This window comes from Callionymus lyra, chromosome 1 (assembly GCF_982586985.1).
Source record: "Callionymus lyra chromosome 1, fCalLyr1.hap1.1, whole genome shotgun sequence".
Classification (NCBI taxonomy): Eukaryota; Metazoa; Chordata; class Actinopteri; order Syngnathiformes; family Callionymidae; genus Callionymus; species Callionymus lyra.
The window spans coordinates 8,143,609-8,165,661 of NC_141818.1; the positions used below are offsets into that span (position 1 = coordinate 8,143,609).

At 39.7% G+C, this 22,053-nt stretch overlaps 1 protein-coding gene across 2 annotated transcripts in view; it reads left to right on the forward strand.

Moving 5' to 3' along the window:
• Positions 1-3,680: 3,680 nt before the first annotated feature.
• The window catches only part of pcsk5b (proprotein convertase subtilisin/kexin type 5b), a 77,476-nt gene continuing 59,103 nt past the window's right edge, over positions 3,681-22,053 (forward strand). Inside the window, exons 1-5 of one of the 2 annotated variants that reach the window (XM_087791658.1) lie at positions 3,681-4,247; positions 9,198-9,302; positions 19,480-19,632; positions 20,430-20,573; positions 21,179-21,255. In XM_087791658.1, coding sequence (XP_087647784.1) covers positions 4,074-4,247; positions 9,198-9,302; positions 19,480-19,632; positions 20,430-20,573; positions 21,179-21,255 — 653 coding nt within the window. In that variant the 5' untranslated portion in view covers positions 3,681-4,073. The remainder of the gene's footprint in view (positions 4,248-9,197; positions 9,303-19,479; positions 19,633-20,429; positions 20,574-21,178; positions 21,256-22,053) is intronic. The other variant, XM_087791648.1, reaches the window with a different exon arrangement.

Genomic DNA, 22,053 nt, shown 5'->3' on the forward strand with positions numbered 1-22,053 from the left:
CTTCTTGGTTTTTTTTTATTTGAAGTGTATTCTGCTTTCATTGATATATTTTCCATTAAAATATTGGCATGGTTTTGCTGTTCTTCACTAGAAAATTACTTTGGTATGAAAGTTCTGATTAATTATTACTTTTAAATGTATTTAATTTCGTTTTCATGCTATAGCAGTGAGAATGTTGTGCAACCCATCAATCGGATTCTATAATGTTTCCGAGAAAATGTTAGTTTTCAACGTAGTTTGCAAAAAAATATCAAACGATGTGTTTACTGGAAGCAGACCAGAGTAAAACCGATTCACTGTCAATGGAAACCATTTTAAAGCGTTTGTTTTGGAATAATTCTAAACACCTGTTGGATTAATAACATTGAGTTATGATTGAGCAGTGCGTGCGCATGGTTCACCACTAGATGGCGGCAGAGTCTCGCCTCTTCACGCACCTTGTAAAAGTGTGTCAGATAAACGCAGACGACATAAAGCAGTCACACTTTGACCTGAACATCACACGAGTGACTCATGTTTTACTGGATTCTATCACCACGACCTTTAGCTGATGCGTTCATCAGATGAACTGTTTCTCATTGCTCAAGATAAGAGAAAACAGGTCCGAGCCGGAGTTTCCATCATTAAAACGACTGGTATGTGGAAAAATGAAGAGGGAGTTTGGACTGAGATCCGTGAGTGACGGGCGCTATTGTCGTGTTAGAGCGAGGACTGAAGGGTTGCAAGGTCAGAGGTCAAAGTGAAGTTGAAAGGTTGAACCCAAACTCTTGAGAAAAGCCCACCCAGTTTGAAACAACACGTCGGGTCTGGGGGAGAGTTTTGGTTCACGTTTCAACTCAAGAAAATACTTAAAGCCATTAGAATGAAGTTTTATTCATCAACTTTGTACATTAAACACCAACTTTATTTTTATGTTGACATTAGTAACATTCAACAAAACTACTGTTAATTTTTTTTTACAGTTATCTTTGCTTTAATATCCAGAAATATGTTCAGAAATGAATCATTTACTTATTGACGGTCATCTACAGTACGTCTGAAATCTGGACGAACGAGAGGTTACGAGAGTAAAGTCCACTATGATGTAATGATGACTTCACTCCACCTCCAGCTTGCTATAACCATGCCCCACTTTGTTTATACAATGAGTCCCTTGGAGGTGGAGACTTCTGGGATTGACGACTTGTGGTGAGAAATCTCGATGTTCAACCAATCACAGCAGAGTGGGCGTGGTCCAAACTCCAGGAAAACAGTGTCAGTGGGCGGGGCTTAAAAAACGTTTCTATTGTTAATATTTCAATGAAAAGAGAGTTTTGTACAAACAGACACTGATGATACAATAGAGACAAACATTTAAGACACACTCATTGTTGTTTACACGTTGCTAAACATTTATTCTTATGAAAAGCAATATATAATTAAATAAATAGCCATTTTGAACCCTTAAAACCTTCCAACTCACCCTTCAAAATTATATCCCTTTCCATCAAGATCCAATTTTACAGCTTTAGAAAAGCAGAAACCTCAACAGAATCAGACTCAGATCTGTTAGGTTCATCGAACATGGAAAAACAACAATCCAGGGAAGAGAGAAAACAGTCAAACCGAAGGAGAAGCGAGTGACGCTTCACCGTCCAAACCAGCTGTGTGTCCATGAATGGGGTTCGTCTCAATTGTGTTGCATCACTGGAGTTTTCCCAAGTTTTCGGCGGCTCAGGAATGCCCCTCACCGTCTGTTGACACTCTTGCTCTCAGCCCACGACAAAGACGTTTTGTTGGGGTTCACTCGGTTCGATCTTCTTCTTCGGAGGAGACCGTCATACGCAGGACAGCGTGACATTCTCCGGCTCTGAATAGACGTCGTGGGGCCCCTGACGCTCGGGGGCTCCTTCGTGACCTGGTTGCTTGATTGGTCAACGTGTATACGTTTAAACTGTGTTTTTCTTTCTTTAAGATTACAAGCCCTTCCCGGGCGGTGAATGGACAAACATCGGTGGGTGTTTTCCCCCCTCTTCGCTCGCTCCTTTCATCTCCGTCTGCGGGACCATGAGATATTCTTGTCCCCCAGCTTGTTGTGAGACGTGACAGCGGGGGCCATTCAGGGAGAAATTGGCTGCAATTAGAGCAATTATGCTGATTTTCACTCGCGTCCCATGCAGAACAGAGTTTTCGCTGTGCACACAGAGATCCCCGGGAAATTGCCGCAGAACAAAAAGGAACGGGTCGACAAAGGGTTCCGGATGAATGGCTCGGCGGCAGATAATGCCCGGCACATTCCATAATGACAGCGTTTAGTCAGCTGTGACCCCGTGGAGCAGTGGGGTGGCATGACATGTGGACCCACTGGGCCGTCTGGCAGCGCGTCATTGTTGATCCCACCTGATTTTCTTTTAAAACGATAATGAAGGCGCTTCAGCAACTTTTGAGTCAACTCGTCCAATGGATGGGTGACCGTCATGGCAATAGTTGCCTCTGCCAAGGAGGTCATATCAGTCTTTCAGGTGGTTATCTAGATGTTTTTCACTCACAGATTGCTAGAAATTAGATTAGAATCAATATAGTTAAATATAAATCACAAAAAGGGGAGAAAATATTATTAAAATAATATTTCCTTCAATTCAAAAATATGCATGTTAATTAAAAAATAGAAGGAAAATTAGCAAAAAATACAACTATTAACTATTGATGAATAAGAAAAAGTACAAAATACGTTTTTGTTTAAAAAGGGGGAAATTGTTGGTGTTATAGAAGCACAGACTACAAATTACAGTGCAAATGTGATAGTTAAAACACTTTTTTTTCTTCTTTAAAACAAGGCACAAATTGCAATGAAATACAATTATATTTCAACATATGTCACAAAAAACAAAGTTAGAAAATATTATTTGTGTATTTAATTATAAAAACAAATTAACGGATTGATGAGTGATAGAAAGCAACAAATCAATTTGATCTATTTCTGACTAAGAAAAAAATGTTTGGGGGGTGAATCATAATCATTTCCATGGTCGATTGCTGACACATTTTCTGTTCCTTGTACTTTACATTTTGTTGTAATTCAGTCGTGGGAAAACAATTTTTTCTCAGGGGCCACAATGGATACAGGGGCCGTCAAGCGAAAATAAAAATGTAAAATAAATCAAACTTAAACTGGAGTTCAGTTGTTTTTGTCTTGAACTTTTTCTAGATAACTGCCTATAACTCTAAAAAGGAACGGATTACAAATCTTAGTCGACATGAGGGTAAATCAAACTAATCTAAGTAAAAAAAACATTGAATTATGGGTTAACTATCACTTTAAATGGTCGCAGCAGCTCATAAAAAAAATGATTACCATACAAACATATATAAAGACATACAATACACATATTAAAAAACAATTTGAAAAACCAACAACAGCGAAATAAGCACATGAATAAATAAAGTAATTATAAATAGATCAACAACAATACACACACGGGAGGCAGTTACAACACGTACACTAAATAAATAATACAAATTATTTTGCACATGCAGTTTCTAATCGTGTGACGTAGAATTCCTGCTCCTGACCCCCCCTTACACCTTTTCCCGGCACGACTCGACAGGCGTTAGGACCCGGCGCGGCCGCGGAGGGAACCCCCGGCTGTAGTTGTTTCTGCTCCCGAGTGTCGCTGCTTATTAGCGGGAGGCGCTGCAGCCATTTGTGCGCGAGAGCCTCATGAGCTGAAGCGTCAACATCCGAGTGGTCGCGGAGAGAACACACACACACACACATTTACACACACACACACACATACTCTCACACACACACGCGCGCGCACACACCCGCTCCCCGGACGCACGCGCCGCGTGCACGCGCGCCAAACACTTCCTCCGCGCGCGCGGCCAGAGAGACACACAAACTTCCAACTCTCCATGTGGACGCGCTGAGGTCTGAGGATAAGATTTGTTTTCTCTCCCCCCTCTCTTTTTTAGCCTCCCCCCTTCTCTCTCCCTCTCCCCCACACCAACCCCCCGATAAGTTGTCCGTCTATGAGAGCCTCGCTGGGCCAGAAGAGAAGTTCGCTTGTTTCGAGGAGTCGGGTTCTAAGATGGTCCGCAGCGCCGCCTGGAGACTGTGCGTCCTGGCGCTCAGCCTGGGGTTCGCGCTCCCGCCGCCGAGCAGCGCCCGGATTTACACCAACCACTGGGCGGTGCGGATCCCCGGAGGACCCGCGGTGGCCGAGCGGATAGCGGACAAGTACGGCTACAGGAACATGGGACAGGTAAGGGGGTTCTGTCGTGTGGACGTGTTTGTTGCAGCATCTCAGACGCGTGACACAACAACAGGTGTCAAGAGGTCACTCTGGACTGTCATGAAGTCCAGGGGCCTGTTGACAAGAAAAAAGAACATCGTGTTTGGCTCTGACGGATTCAAACTTGCGACCGCAGCGGGGACACGCTTGGCTCTTTAACCGGGGTCTGGATTTAAACTGGACTTTTCACTTCTAAACATGATCATTTCCGCTCGTTCTATAGTGGAGTTTTAACTTCTAAACGTTATCATTTCCACTCGTTCTCTAGTGGAGTTTTAACTTCTAAACCTTATCATTTCCACTCGTTCTCTAGTGGAGTTTAAACTTCTAAACATTATCGTTTTCACTCGTTCTCTAGTGGAGTTTTAACTTCTAAACATTATCATTTCCGCTCGTTCTCTAGTCAACTTCTAAACATTATCATTTTCACTCGTTCTCTAGTGGAGTTTAAACTTCTAAGCATTATCTTTTCCACTCGTTCTCTAGTCACTCATTCTCCAGCAGTGCCTTCTTTTTTTAAATTTAATTTTGATTTTTCACCATAAATGCCATCAAATAAATTAACTTTTTGTATGAGTTCTTTTCGCTTCACTTTTCACAAAGATACATTAGGAAACTACTTTGGAGTGATGGCATTTCTTTAATACGTTTTTTATTAGAATCAGAAACTTTTATTACAACAGTTTTTTTGTTGGGTGCCAGTACAGAATAAACAACACACGAAATATGCAACAGAAAAAACGGAACCAAAAACCAAAAGGCAGCCCCTTTCTTTTCATTGCATCACCTCCAAACATGTTTCTACTATTATTTTCTTTTTAAATGTCTTGCCTTTCGATGTTTTCATTCATTTTAAAATGTTGCTTTTTAGGCAAATATCGTGTCTACGCTACTAAAAGCAATAGATAATAACAATTAACATGCCATTTTAAACCGCCAAACCCCGATTATATCACTTTTTCATTATGTACTTTGATTATCATGTCACCCTTTCACCCTTGCTAGCCTACAGCAAAAACCGCCGGGCATTAATAAAACATAGTAACTTCTACTTTCTTGATGACAAATCCAGTTATTTTTGTCGAATCGCAAACATTTTTTTCGCTTTAAATTCCGAAAAAAAATCTCGTATTAAATCCACGCTGACGATATCTCTCGACCCCTGGTCTTTAACCTTTATCCTGCTAGAATCTGCAGCTCGCTCGTCTGCACGAGCACTTGACCATGTTGGTTAAAGTTCACGGCGCAGGAGAAGTGAAACTCGACCGTTGTACCGAAGACCAGCGTTTTATGATGAGAATTGAACAAATTGTCTCTGAGACTTTGTTTGAACTCTGACAATAGCTTTAATTGTCGCCGTAAAACGTTGAGTAGTTTTAAGATATAATCACGTTCAATGTTGCCGCCGCGTCATCTTGTTCTTCTCCGAGGATTCTCAATTTGAAGGATCATCACTAGGTGTTCTTGGTTTGGGGGGGGGGTCTTCATTCATCTGCTTATTGGCTGCGTTTTAAAGACCACAGTAGAGAAACATTTGCCATTTTTAAACGTGTTGAAGTGAAAAGTACCCCCCGCCCCCAACCCGCCCGCCCACCTACTCTTGACGGAAATACGAGGAAAGTTCAAGCCTGCACTTGTCAGCGGTCGAGCAGAAGAGGGCAGAGAACAGAGGGGGGCATTCTGACAGGTTGTTGTGGGGTAGCCTAGTCAACAGCTATTGAACCCCCCACCTTATCCAGCCCGCCCACCCACTATACTCCCCAGAGAGTGGCCTTAATGGCCTCGTTTATCCACTCTTTTTGACGGGAACTAATGTGTAGATACCCCCCCTCACCCCTCCTCACCCACCACCACCCCTCAACCCTTCACTTTCCATACCAGCCCCCCATAGGAATTCCCCTGTGGAGTGGAGTGTCGCCCCCAACCCCCCCTCCGTCCGCCCTAATTTCCATCTGAATATGGAGCGTTCATCGGACTTTGACACCTCACAGACAAGAGTTTTACTTCACTTCCTGGTTTTGGGGTCATCTGGGAGCCGCTCCCAGGCAGGAGATAACGGCGTTCCCGAGGTTTCCTAATCTGAACTTTGACATCCCGCGCCAACCCGGCGACAAACGACCGCAGGATATGATTGATTACACTTCCTGTCGTAGCTTTGTGGTGCAAATAAGTCACATTTTAATTGTCTGGACGAAGTCTACGCAGAATTCTATCTGATTTAATGAAAGTATATTTAAAGAGCCACGAGATGAAAGTGTTATTGTGGAAGGAAATAAGCTCTCGCTGGGAGGAGGAGAGAAGCAGAAGAAGCGACGATAGACGGACGGATGGACGGATGAAAAGAGTTGGCACAGAGCGGGTGAGCACTGCGTTTGGGAATTCTGGGTAATCCTCTTAACCATGGAGCCCCCTTCCCGGACTAAGACAGTGGCCCAAGTTGAGTCAGCTGACAGGGCCAAAGACAGAGGGGTCTACTCGCAGGAAGAGTTTGAGACGGTGGTCTGTGGCGAGAAAAACGATAAATAAACGTTGTTGTGGATGAATCATCGTAGTTAAGTATTCAGCGCAATTCTGTTGTTGTCCGTTTGTTGGCGCATCATTGAGATTTATAGCACTTTAACATGCATTTCTACCCTTTTAATGTGTTTTTTTCCCTGGTCAGCAATGCAACGTAGTTTGTTTAATGTTACATAATTCAACAGTAGAATGAGAACATACGTACAGATCCATCCTCCTCATATCATGGCCGTGTCCACATCTGTTGCCCATGTTGTTTCGCTGCAACTGGAGCATGAATGCGAGGCTTGTCGTGGGTTAATCTGGTCATTGAACAGCACAAGATTTAGTCGCATGTTTATCTTCCTTTACTTCCTCAGGACCACAAGAAGAGAGTTTTTATCAAGTGTTTTTCTACTGTTTTTTTGGAGTATCTATTGGCAAAAATCTGGCGATACAATACAAATCACCAGATGATTATTCTGTACTGTATTAACAAGGATATGTTTGTAGTATTGTCCGATTACTTGACTTTGGTGTTGCAGAATTTACAGACCACATGACTCTTGAAGAAGTTGTAATTTATTTAATTTAAAACCAAAATACGCCCAAGTATCAGCTTTAGAAGCGGCTAGAGTCGACTGTATCCTCTCGTCCTCAGTCATCGTCATTCATTCTTCCTTTAACAGCGAGGGACATAATGACTGCTGCCATCTAGCTGCAGGAAGTTTAATTGCAAAACCAAAATTAAAGTGATATTTCATCCAATATTCGAATTCTGCTAATTTTCTACCTTTTGTCTACTATGGGTTGAGATTATATTCAGAGTTTTCCGAATTATAGGCTCGTCTGTAGCGTATATCTTGTATTGACGCATGAATTGTTCCGGGGGAAAAAAGAATATATTTTGGGGGAAGTTTAAAGAATAACAGCGATACAAACCTGAAGTACTATGGGTAAATATTGCGAGCGCTTCCAGAGTCGACCCTTTTACAAATTAACAAATGTTATTTGCAAAAAAAATAATGTGATTTTTATTTTATTGAAATTTAAACCACAAAATGACTAAGATTAAAATAAGATTTGAAAACATAAGAAAGTCGATACAGTGCCGTTAAATACCGACGTAGTACTGTGGAAAAAAATGGCAATAAATCTCTGTATCAGATGTTTTTCTCGCACCTCTAATGCTACTGAACCCTCGCAACAACTTGATGTTTTCAAGACGGTTCTTTGATTCAATATTAGTGTGTTTCCATCTGACTTGCATGTAATATTGAAGAGGCGTGTGATCCCTGTGACAGCTGGAGCACTCTCCCCACCCTGGACACTTCCCACCAATCCCTGCAGCCTTTTCCTACTATTTCCCTCTTTTTCTTTTGAGACTAGCCTAGCAACTCTGCGAGATAAAAATGTATGCTGACATCATCATAACTGAAGGGGTTTTCAAGCCCCCATTTTTCTTTTTTTAAAAGAGTTCTTCAAAATGCCTCTTGCTTGATTACATCCGGCTCACTTGAGTGCCATCATTGCTGTACACAGCTTTGAAGATTCTCTGCCTCCATCTCCTGACATGTTGAAAGCTCCCGGAACTCTTTCATCTTAATAAAATACAAGCAGACACTCCGGTTGATGCATCTCTGGGTTTGTTTGGCTTCAGATATCTGACATTATGACGGGTGATTTAAGGGGGAAAAAAACAAAACACTTCATTGTTTGCATTAAATTAGATAAGATATTGTTCATAAATTAAGATTTTTCTACTTCCAGTGTGACCAGGATGTGTTTTCTATCATTGTTTGCATTAAATTAGATGAGATATTGTTCGTAAATTAAGATTTTTCTAATTCCAGTGTGACCAGGATGTGTTTTCTATCATTGTTTGCATTGTATGCATCCAATCGGCGAACATGAATTCTTAATAATAAACAAGCTAACTGATCATTTCCACCCTAAGGACAAGTGTTATCGCGCATTTTGCTTCATTAGCGGTTGTAAGTTCCACTGCGTCCAAAGCTCATTTAAACGGCTGGATGTTGGCGGATCGGCGACTCGCCACAGGACCCGGGGCGGCCATGATCATCTGAGGGATTGTGTGGTCTTTATCAATTATTAAAACTAATCACCTTCCAGAGGATTATCTTCTTCTGTCTGCGTGGCTGCGGTTTCACTCCCTTGTTTAACCCTCGGGCGTCGTTTCTACATGCGTTTGCCTTCAGCCTTCTTTTTATCTCACATTATTTGTGACAAGAAACACATTTTCATGTACAAACAAGCCTGTTTTCTAAAAATAATTAGAAATAATTATTTAGTTTGATAAAATTCTATATGTTTGTTTGATTGACATTACATTAGCCTCTTTCAGTTGTGGTCAAATTTCCCGTGGATGATGTTCTAAATGATCTTCTCTAATGTGATCCACAGATTGGGGATCTAACGGACCATTACCATTTCTTCCATAGCCGGACCATCAAGCGATCGACTCTGTCCAGCCGAGGTCGTCATAGTTTCATCTCCATGGAGCCCAAAGTAAGACTTTTGATCACTTTTTGTGTGTTAAAATCAAAGGGAAGCGAGTTAGCATCAAACTGCTGGCTTGTCTTGTAAAAGCACAGAAGCAAACGCACTCGAAAATACAATCGGATCATTTCAAGTTTTGTATTGTTTTGGAGTTTCGGTAATTTTTTTTGTGTAAGCAGTTTTCTATGTTTCTTTTCTGGTGGTGTGTAACATGGAAGCTAATTCAAAAAGCATGTTATAGGTTAACATTTAAGGTTGCTTTAAGTGTTATCTTCTCTTGGATTAGAGTCTTCCCTCAAATATATTAAATGGCGCTAAATCATATTCACGTTTATCAGAATGTTAGAGAATCAGGGTAAAAGTATTTATTCTAGCTTCACTATTTAGCCATTAGCCTACATTAGCCTAGCCAACATGCTAGCTAACACCCCTTAGCATGCTAGCAAGGCACAGTCAATCAATCTTGTGTATCTGAGGTTCATGCATACTGTAAATAAAACCTTTTATTTGTACACGTAGACATGTTAATACAAATATCCATGTTTACTTTTTTTAATGCGACTTCACTAAGTGAGTGAGAGCGAGTGGTTAACATTACAAACGCAAAAGAGTGAACAGACTTTTTATGTTTATATCTGACTGGGATCAAGTGGACAATAAATCGCTTAAAGAAATCAATTATACAAACTTCTTTGTTTGTATAATTGTACTATTTCTATTTTATTTTATTTTATTCTATTTTATTTTGTTAATAGTGTTACATTTCTAATTTTTGTAAATAATTGTATATTCTTAAGATCGTTCTTATTTTATTTTGTATTATCTCTTTTATTATTTCTTTTTCCTTGCACTTTATTTTTTAAACTGCGCTGTTGTGAAAGTGTGTTTCCCCTCTGGGGATGAATAAAGCTTTTCTATTCTATTCTATTCTTCTTGTGATCAGGGTTATTTAATCCACTTGACACGTGCAGTTCCAGGTATGCAAATATGTTTTGAAGTCGCTGCCAAAATGTATTCCTGTCAACAATCTACAGTATAAAAGACACGTCAACGGTTACTTACTTCAAATGCTAACCAAAATTGATGACCATTAACAGGCTTTTTCCATTTTCCTCAGTGTTCATTTCTTACCAACATATATGTTGCTTGGGTCTTCGACAGGAAACTGTGATAAAGCTTCAATACTTTATTAACAGAGATGAAGTACAACCAGGTACAACGAGTAGAACGATCGCTTACGATACATAAGTGTTTATTGTACTTGGACAGATTTTAAAATGTTCGTCAATGACAAAATTACTTTTACTACGATGATTTGCGGTTCGGTTTCGTGTACCACATTAAGTCAGTTCGAGTTCAGTAAAACAAGAATGAATTCATAAAACTTATAACTGTCGACGTGTAAAATTTAACCATTTGAAATGACCCGTTTAGTCTAAAAAATTCTGCTATTGTTATTCATTCATTCCTTCTTTTTCCGTTTAATCCCTTATGGAGGTTGTGGGGGGGCTGAAGCCTGTTCCAGTTTCTTTGGACAAAAAGGCAGGGGACACCCTGGACAGGACGCCAGTCTGTCACAGGACACACAAAGACAGACAACCATGCACACACACACACACACACACTCAAACCTATGGACAATTTCCCCAAGTTCCCAATAAACTTCTGTATGTTTTTGGACTGTTGGAGGAAACTTGGGTTCCTGGAGTAAACCCACACAACATACAAACTCCACACAGAAGGGTCCCTAGTTGGCTCCCTTCCAACATGGAAGGAAACCAGCAACTCTTATGTTGGCTGTAATGTAGTACACTTTAGGTGGATCTTCAAGAATTATGAAGTTGTGTCTGATGACTACAGGAAGGGCTTTGTTGTAATGAGATTAGGTGTTTGAATGGACACAAATCCCTCTAAAGGTTATATAGCGCAACTGCACTGTGATTACAAGCTTCTTGTTTTCTTTCTATATGTGTAGAGGAATTGTAAACATTCACTAGTGTAATAACACAAACCAAGTCTGTAGTCCTTCTTGCTCTTGTCCCTCAAGAAAACTGGAGATTTAAATAAATAATAAAACATTTGATTTCAAAGCGCCTTTCAAAACCCTCAAGGTCACTTGACAAGCTCTTTAAGGAGAAGTATAAAATGACATAAAATCAACACAATAAAATAAGGCAAAAAAAAGGTTTCAATTAAGAGGAGTCACGGGTCATGTGATCTAGAACAAGTGAGTCTGGATTTGAAAAAGAGAAGAGGGTCATGGTTGCGGAGGTCAAGCCGCCCAGAGCTTGTTTGCAGTTAAGATGTCTTTTCTTACCCTCTTGAAACATTGAGAAGACATGAAGGATCATGAAGCACAAGTAGATCTGTGGACACGGGAGTCCCACGCTGTGACATTCCTGGTTGTAGATGGAAGACCCCGAGACCCTCCTGACCCAGCAGCGGATAAGGAGCTGAAAGAAGTGAATACACAGGATTTCCACTTTTTTTTCTTTTTTTTTTTTGGTTGAAAATCCTCCACTGACACAATCTCTCATGCTCTCCTCACAGTGCGTCATGGTTGCCTCGGTCTTTGGCTCCCTTTGCACTTTTTGGGCCTGAAACTGTGCCATAGTTTGGGGGGGGAAAGGTTTGCGTTCCAATGCCAGCTGGCCCACAGATTCTGGAGCGTTAGATCAGAGAGGAGCGGCTAAGGCAGGGAAAAAGGAGCTAAAAGGAGCGACTACGACAGAAGGAGCAGGGTTTAAAAAGAGAAGAGGGGGGGAAGAGAAACGAGGAGCGAACGCTGTCATGTGTTTCCCCTACAACTCCGTGTCGTCTGCAGACCCACAACACAATGGGACTTTTGGCACCGGCGCACACTGGCGTGCTACTAATGATGTTTTGCAATCAGATTTTGTGATGATGACAGCCGTGTGTGTGTGTGTGTGTGTGTGTGTTTATGTGTGAGTCAGACGGGTGTAGCAGTGCCACGAAAAAAGGCCCACCCCGGTACTCGTTGGCACACATGTTGCCATGGCGATGTAGCGATGATAACCACCTTCTGGATTCCGTTGTCGCTCGTCTCTGAGGTCATGGAGCCTTTCGACCAAATATTCCTTTGAAATATGACCAGCTTTCCTGCTCCTTTTGTAACTTTAAGTTATGGTCACGATCCTGGTACCATTTTTGGTCCAGTGATCGGATTATGTTGACCTTCAACCTCTTGCTTGAACTTGTCAAGATGGTGTCGTCTGCTGTGTGGTTTTCCAGGACCTCCATCCCTCCTTCTCACTCTCAGTTGTTGGATGGAATAAACGGATGAATTTCTGCAGCGTTATGAGTCATTTTAATAACATTCTATTTCAGTTTGACAAGATGATTAAACTGAATCGTGACCTTAAGAAAACTTTTTTTGTTTTGTTTTTTTCACCACTAGATATGTATTTACTTTGTGTGTCGTGACGGGAGGACACCTTGATAAACAAACATTGATGAAACTCCGGGGACAAGTTTGAATATGAGATTTTCAAGGTCGCTGTGAGAATGTTTTTCCTTCACAAACATGCAGTTTTATTCCGTTTTCCTTATAAAGTATAATAAATAGACTCTCGTCTCTTTAAAAACCATTTATCTTGTGAATAGAAGAAGTTTGAAAAGAACGAGGGTCTTTAGATCCATAGACTATGATATATAGTTCTGTGTCTCTTTTCAGCATATATTTTAAATAGTTTATTATTTATTAATTTCTTTTTTTTTTTACTGATAAAGCTTCATACTGAAGGTGAGATTGAAATGAAAGTTGTCTTTTCCCACTAAATCTCCATATTAGCATTTACTATATGGAGAAAAAACGGTTTGTATTTGTATATATAACGATATATAGTGAAAAATGTTGACAAATACGGTTTTCAGTAGCTTCTATAGCTAATATTGCGATGCACACTGATGGTAGTAACTGAAATGATGTTAAATGTACTATTTCATATACTGTACACAGTACATGTTGTGGTGTCCTTGACTCTTTTGCCATTTAATTTACTTTTATCTATTTTTTCTTTTTCTTTTGAATTTGAATTAAACTGTTATTATATTATACGAGGTGTAAAAAAAAAAAGACTGTGTATTGCTAAATCTTCTTCACACGAGCCGGAAATAACAAATTACCGTTACAAGTGACATTTCCAGTTCAATGTTTTTCCATCAAAACTCAACAGTTGATCCCAAAAGAGGTGGTGACGCAAAAGAAAAAGCATTTTTCATACTGTTTTTCATATTTTTTTGTATTTTATTAGAGACGATTTTCTCCACATTAAGCACATTCTAAATTGACCATTAAATATAAAGTAAGTGCTCAATTTGAAGTTGAATTTTCATTGTAAAAACCTAACATTAATACTCTAAGAAAGGGTTCCTGTGTGATGTGAGATGTTGCTTCTCCGTCCATACTTGTATATCTGCTGTGTACACTCCAATACAAACCTCGGTATGAGGTCCATTCGGGGACACAAAACGACACAACATTGCATCAGTTTGTCCCTGTTTGTTCTATAGATTGAACTCTTCCCCAGTTCCCTCTGGTTAGTGACCCGGTCAGCAGCCACCTGCAGATCTGGACCGACAGTTTGGAGACGGAGGGCGGGAAAGAGGGGGAGGTAGCTGGATTGGGAATTGTAGGAAAGAAGGGATGGAAGTTGGCTGCTGTGAGAGGTGAAGGAGATGGAGAGGTAGTAGCTGTGGTTGAGTAGCGGGTGAAGATGGACTGGTCTTTATCACTCAGTACTTTCGGACACGATGCTGGAAAGATATTTTTCCTTGTTGATTTTTGATGGGTTTATTTACTGTACATTGTATTTTCGAAGACATTTTAACAACATTTATTGGCTCAAATAGGAACTTTGGAGGCATAAGTACAACATGTGAAGATTTGTTTTGTTACTTAAAGTATACTTTTCAACCATGAACACAAAAGACAATTTAATTCAGCAGATCTTTGGAAGTTATTCAACTGTCTCAAGTGGACCTTTTGTCCTTCTGCAGACTGAAACCGCTTTGTCTCAGTCGCTTGTAAAGCCATGATTGCCTATTACCCGCGTGCCATCGAGCCAGTCAGATATGTGAGCGAGTGATGAATGGACCTCAAGGGAACACACACTTACACTCACCATCTCAACATTAGGAAACGAATACGAACATTTGAGCACAAGTGACTGGGAAGACGTGTAGCCGCGACGTCACCTCGGCGTCTAAAACTGTGGAACGAGAAGCTGGATGGATCGTGTTCAAATGGTTCTGTCATTGTTTGGAGCGGCTGTCTTGATAAGATAATGAACCATTACAGTACGTGTTCTGTTGATCCTGGCAGCGGCGGCTGACTATGATTTCATATTTTGTGAGATGTTGGACCAGTCGGTCACTGACTTGTGCAGTGAAGCTTCACCATGAGATCACCTGAACACAGTCTGTTGACAGAAGTGTGAGGGAGAACTCGAGCAAATCAAATGCAGACTCTCCAGTTCCCTCTGTGTTTTTTGGGATCTGCAAGATACTAGTTTCTGAATGACTTGAATAATAATTTAATTTTTTTTCGTTGTCAGCTGGTTGATGCACAAGATACAAACTTAAATCCTTATCTTCAACCACGTCATCGATTTCTTCATCAGAACTTGATACAGACAATTTAATATTTCTAAGAATATATTTGATCACTTGTCTTGCATCCCTGAAGATTCAAGAACAGCTCGATCAGTCTGTACTTTCGAGATCTAAGTTGCAAATGAAAAACCCACTTTAATGTAAGGCTCCCCCTATTGACCGTTAAATGGAACAGAAATTATTTGATGACTTCATCCGTTCCTACATCCAGGCCATCAACTGCTGGTTCATCCATATTATGGATGTTGGGATGAAAAATAAGAGAAAATCCTCCTTAATAAGACAGTATTGGCGTTTTTCTGACAACAGCTTTTTATGTTATAATCCTTAAACTTGCATAATGCTGCTCTTGTTAAAACAGAGGTTGCATTCAAAATAAAAGTATTACATTTGAGTTTGTTTTCTATTTAATGATCCCATTTTAAAGGACAGTGACAGAGATGAGACGGATATGGTTAAGTGCTGTATGACTGCATCTTAATCCTAAACCTTTTCTCTTCTTTAGAAAAAACCTTTGCTTTTCCTTAGAAAAGAAATATTAGAGTGAATATTTACCATTGCTGTGTCGGGATCATTACTTTGGCACCGTGTTCGCACTCATCTGGAAAGTTGTGCAAATATCTGGAATTGGTTTCTGTAAAGTCAATGTTTATCTATTTAAAACAAAAGTCATCTCAGCAAGTCAACTTCCGTCGTCTCGGATACACACAAGTTTGAAGACAATGAAACCGTGTTTAATCTGGGATTGAAATATTGTCATTATTCAAGAAACATTTCTTCCATTTTATAAAAGTAAACGTATTTGTTCTTGTTCTCAAAAGTACTTGCAATTTGGATTGGATGGAAACTGAACCACATATATTGCTTTGACTGGTTTCTCTCTGCTTGAAACATTTCATATTTTTACATTAACCAGCTGAAGAAAACTAATCCCAAATACAAATTGAATTTCTTTTGCACCCAAATAAGAGTTAAAAAAAACAAACAAGGGACTCTTTCTTTAAATAGGTGATCATGTTTGTAATTTGGTGTTTATTGCCTACCACGCTTCATTTGAGTTGCTAATAAGAACCGAAGAGCTTTTTTTTCTCCAACATTAACTTCAGAGAACTAGTAAATACTTTGCTCAGTTTGGTCGGACGGTGAACAGAATGAGTCGAGCAAATAAAAAGCAATGATGTTTAAAACATCAAATAGGAAAGTGTGTAAAAAAAAAAAGGCAGTGATGATGATGATGATACATGTGGTGGTTGGTTTCAGACGCACACACGCAGAAATGCTGATGATAGTTTATAAATGTTAACACAAATAAAACCCCAAAACTGGCTGAAATGATCGTTTATATTCAGAGGGTTGGAGAAAAGAACGGTGGATGAAAAAAGCTACTTATTGAAGTTATTCAGCCGCAACTTTCTCTGGGCTCCTTGTTTTGTTCTTCCAGCTCTGCTCCTCAGACCGGCTCTTTTGTTTGTTATTGACTGGGACTGGGACTCTCCTCGTCTTATCTTGTCTCGCTGCCTCACTCTCTAAATCTCCGGAGAGGCGGCTCGAGTGTTTCAACGCGTGATATCAGATAATCGCTCCGCAGTCATTAAGTCAGCTATTTCTATTTTTCTCTCCCTCTCTAGTCTTTTCTCTCGCTCGCGCAGCAGTATCGATGTGGTGAAGAAGAGCCTCTTTTTTCTTTGTTGCTCGATCATCAATCTTGTCCCGAATATAATCGATTGCGCAATTATGTATCTATAGCATTTATGTATTGATCTTCTAATTCGGCTCAATTTACCTTCCTTGTACGTTCTTCCTACATACGGATCCTTTTTTCTTAAATGATTCACATGAGTGAGTTTCTAGAGGATTTTAAAAGTTTCAGATTATGGTTTTTAAATCCAGTTTGCACCCGTAACTAGCCACCCAGTACTGGACCGTTGTCCAATAGAGGCCTGCAGAGAACATTATGTCTAAGAAGTTGTTCAAACAAGTTCCAATCTATGAAGATTAAGATGCGTTTCAGCCAGAAACTAGCAAAAATAAGTAAAAAAGATCCAGCGATTCCACTGTTTCAGGGTTAATGCGAGTCATATCATGCATATTATTTATGTTAATTATTGTTTTTTGTTGTAAAGGTCCTTCAAAATAATGTCTACATTAAAAAAATCCAAACTAACTTTGTGTAATGTAGAGTCGCTTTACAATCTTTTGCTCAGAAAAACTCTATTTTAATGGGTTTCTTTCCAATCATTTCTGCCAATTTGACTCCTAGTAAAAATAATCTTTCAATCAGATACAAAAGTATCATATTATACAGAAGGAACTGGGACATTCAGGCTCATTAATCTTTTATTGTTTCTGTTAAGTATACGATGGGAAATGGTGCGGCTGAAGAGAAACCGCTGTGGTCAGTCGTACAAGATTTTTCACTGTCGATGATTTTGGAATTTTGCTGGAATGTTGACATGGATACTATTTCAATGTGTTTATGTGATCATCTTGAACGTGTTTCTGCCTCCAACTCTCTCCGTGAGCTTCAGGGAATTCCAAGTTACAATTCATTTAGTGGCATTCCTGGTAGTGATGTGTGTAGAAGTTGGACGGTAGCTTCAGAATCAAATCTGCCAAAAACCCTCAGCTAGACTAAACACACGAGCTTCGAGAAGAAGACCAAAGCCAGGCGAGTAGATCCAGGCACCTTGTTCCAACAGTGCCGAAGCAAAATTCCTGCTGAGGAATTTCTTCAGGCTTGACGTGAGCTCATAACATTTGAGAGATTGATGTGACCTGAGAGACACTCGAGTCTGGAGTCTCTGCGAGCTGAAGTACTTTTGTCCGGATTATTGAACCGACGAATCTCATCTTGTGAAGCTTTATTTAAACCCCACTGGCAAAAAAACATGATCTTCATGAGAATACATGCTTGGATTTGACACCAAGGAAAAGATAAAAAGTACTCTTATCTGATCATAATGTACTTTCAGTTGTGATAATAATCCTGACGGGAATCTTCACCTCTCACCTAAACCTGTCGTGCTGATGATTCCCTAAAGTAAACAAATATTTTCCCGAGCGTAGCGTGAAGTGTACGGCACCGTTTGAACCTGTCAAACTAAATCAAAAACTCTCTGAGGTCTCGACCTCTGTCAAAAACTGAGATAAAACTTCTTCTAGGAAATAATCCATTAAGTTTCAGGTGCCTTGTGATTATACAGCGAGGTCTCCAGCCGTGACAAGGATTTATTGGACCACAAATGTGGACAACTCTGAGCACTTTCATCTGGACCAGGTGGAGGCGCTTTGATAATTGTTTAGGCCAGGTCCAGTTTATGATCCGTCAAAAATCTTTTCAAAAGAATGTTCTAGATTTATTATGACATGGAAAAATGTATTGTGTAATTCACACAGTTTATCTTATTTGTTCCAAACAATATGGACAATTTACGAGAAGTTTATTTTCTTGATAATTGGAATTTTTGTATTTATTGAACATATGACCTTGACATCAAGCTACATGTGTTTTGTACAGAAGAAAAACTATAGTTTCTGTTAAAACGGTGCTCACTATACAGATATTTGAACCTCAGCAATTGTATGTTCTGGCAATTACAAGGACACCTTTTCTTTAAATGAAATCACAGATGGTCAAGTCATTGAAGGAGCCAAGGTTTAAATTAATAGGCCAAATTCTATTATTTTGATCTTTTTTTGTTTTATTGTTTGTTTAATTTATCACTACCATCATGAAACACATTGTTCATGTTATGTGAAAGATATTCAAAGTAAATGTACTTCATGCTGATTTAACTAGTTGATAACCATGGATGGTTTCATAAATAATAAAAGAAGGAAAATTCTGCCTGAGGTTAGGAATATTTTTGAAGGTTTGACATGTGTTGTATCAGTAGAATGTTTTATGAGCTTTTCTTTTTAAATTAAATAACAATAATAAGACGTTTTATTTAAAAACACTCACGGTCAGTTTCAAAGTACTGACAGGAGAACAAATAAAAAACACACAATAAGAAACCATAGTGTAAAATCAACACAATAAAATAAGGCAATAAAGGTGAGGATGGAGAGGTTATGGAGGGCATTTGATCCAGGTCAGATGATGAGTTCTTCATATCATATCATCTTTCATAAACTCTTATTTATTAAAAAAAAAACTTGGCAACACACATGAAGGACCATCATTGGTCGTATCTCACATTCTCCCGGTGACTTCTCAACCTGGCAGCAAATTAGGGTTAAAGTTTAAGATATTATCGATTTATATAATGTCCAGCTAATATTACGGTTTTGAATGCAGTTGAATTAAACAAGTTTTCTATGAAGTCCTCCTCAAAATATTGTTCGTATTATTGCTTGTTCTCTATCAATATTTGTGTCCTGAAGAAAACAAGCTGAAGTTTTAAATGTCATGCAGTGATTTAGAAACCAATAAGATTTGATTAAGAAATACAATCTGTCGTGGTTTGAGGGCATGTTTTTTTTTTTGACAAATCAACGAAACGTCGAGATGGTTACAGTCACATAACCCTCCACCGTGTGTGTGTTTCAGGTGCAGTGGATCCAACAGCAGGTGGTCAAGAGGAGGATAAAGAGGGATTACAAACCCTCCCCGCCCCTTTATCAGTCCAGCCTGGTCCACAGCAGTCCTTCCCAGAGCAGCATATTCTACAACGACGCAAAGTGGAGCAGCATGTGGTACATTGTGAGTCCCTGAAGATGCCTCTCGTCACACGTCACCACCAGATCAATAGGACGGCAGTAAAATGAATGTCCCGTGAAGACGTCACGTGTCGATGAGCGCGCTTATCTGTGCGCGTATTTTTTACAGCTCTGTCAATTCTTAACTCGGATCAGATAAGAACAAACACTTTGACCTGTAGTTCTAAAAATCCATTTTCCACTACTACGGAACCCCCTGAACCTGAAAATCCTTTTTTTCTTTTATGGTCCAAGTCTGGAATGAAGTCGTGGCTCGCCGGCACGTAGCTCATCGCTCTGGCTGCTCTGACACGCGTTTGTGCTTCCAGAATCTATCGTGTATTGTTTTATTTGGGTTGGCCGATGCTCATGTTGACACGCTCCAAGCCTGGGAGAAAAACGGTTGTAGTGATGGATGACTAGATCAGTTCTGCTGCAACACCGGTGTTATTCCACCCAATGTTGACGTCTTCGAAGCGGATGCAGGGCCAGCTGGATGACGACTGACGCTGGAGAACTCGCTTCGAATGAAGAGGAAATTATTGATTCCTTTTTTAAAATGTCCATGAAGCAGTCTTTTAAAGAGTGGATTTAATCTTTAAAGAAAGTTTAGTAGAAGAAAAACATACTCTTTAAGTCATGAAAACAAAGTGCAACTGTATTTACTTTAGATTTGGTCACAGATACTGCGTAAGAGGATCCAAAGAGTTGTTTTTTGGTGACTAGACGGAACTTATTTCTCGACCCACCACTCTAAACGGATGTGTTCGTCCTCGTAGTGACGTATGTTTGTCTTCTCAGCACTGCAACGACGACGTGCACAACTGCCAGTCGGACATGAACATCATGGGGGCGTGGAAAAGGGGCTACACGGGTAAAGACGTGGTGGTGACGATATTGGACGACGGAATCGAGAGGAACCACCCGGACCTTGCTCAGAACTACGTGAGTGTGTATGTCTGTGATTTTTGACTCTTTGCGACACTGCATTGAGACACTTTTCTAGACGTGTATAATGATGAGTACTCAATACATTTGTTGTGCTTATTTTAACATGTCCTAACTTATTCTCATCAGTTTTATTGTTAAATATTTCCTTATTTTAAATCCATCCTAATAGACGTTTAAAGCTGCTGTGGACTCGAACTAAAGTCTGTTTTCCATGCGTCTAAGTCACGAGAGGATAGTTTATTCTGCTCTGTTGATACGTTTTTCTTGTTTATTCCTTATCGTTAATAGCTAATTAAAATAATAATACAATGCATTTTAAATCCATTATTGTGTCGATGTTTTCACTTTAGTAAAGTTTTAATCCGTCTGCTGATGTCTTAAGATTGTGCTTGACTGAGGGAAACATTTAATTTCCAAGTAATCTTGACATACAGGAAACTATAGTCATCTTTTCATTTGCTTTCTCAGCGAGTAAAAGCACATTTTCTCGACTAAACTCCCATTTTTTTTCTTCAAAAAAACCTTTTGTGGGAAAAAAACAAACAAACACCGGTTTTCCCTGAACTTGTCTGATGATGAATTTTCTTCGGCCCCTCCAGGACCCCATGGCCAGTTTTGACGTCAACGGCAACGACATGGATCCAATGCCACGATACGACGCTACCAACGAGAACAAGTAAGAGTCTTGGAGAATCGATTAAAAGCCACAAATTTTATGTTTGGATCCGACACCGCTTGGAAGGTACAAGGTACAAGGGGGTTGTTAGTGTCCTCGTTTTCAAACATTTTATTTTTTATTTTTCTTAATTAAGATTTGCTCAGAGAAAGAATATAATCAAGTTATATTTTAAAATTTGACATAACTTAAAATAATATATTCTCATCTAATAACTGAGAAATAATGGAATAAAAAAAAACAAGACCTTTTTTAGCAAATGAAATAAAGTGATAATGATGCAAAACAAAATGATTGAATAAAAAAAATCATTAATTAGTTTAAATGTTCGTGAATATATTTGTCCAAAGGCAGAAATTGCTTTCTCAATAAAAAAAAGTTTTTGCTGCAAAAGTTCAAGGTAAAGATGGGAAAGATATTTTTTTGATTTAAAAGAACCATTATGGGATGTGTATAGAACTGTTGCTTATCTGTCATTGGATTTGCAACCTGCATAGATTTGATCTCCGGCGCAGCTCCCTGGAGATTATTTTGAGAATGTGTTTCCCTTGACTGGATTAGAAACTTCCATGTCTGTTCTCTGGAAGTTCAATATTTAGATGCCCCGTTTCCATGGCGGCAGTTGGACCTGTCTCCTGGAGGGGTGTGTGTGTGTGTGTGGTTGTGTGTGTGTGTAGGGGGGGGTGGATGCAGATGTTCCCTGTGGGAGATGCGTGTCAGCCCGCTAGTTCAGATCCCAAAAATGCTGCTTTTAAGGAGGAGGTGGTTTTGAAACCCGCTCGTGTTTGTTTGTGCTGG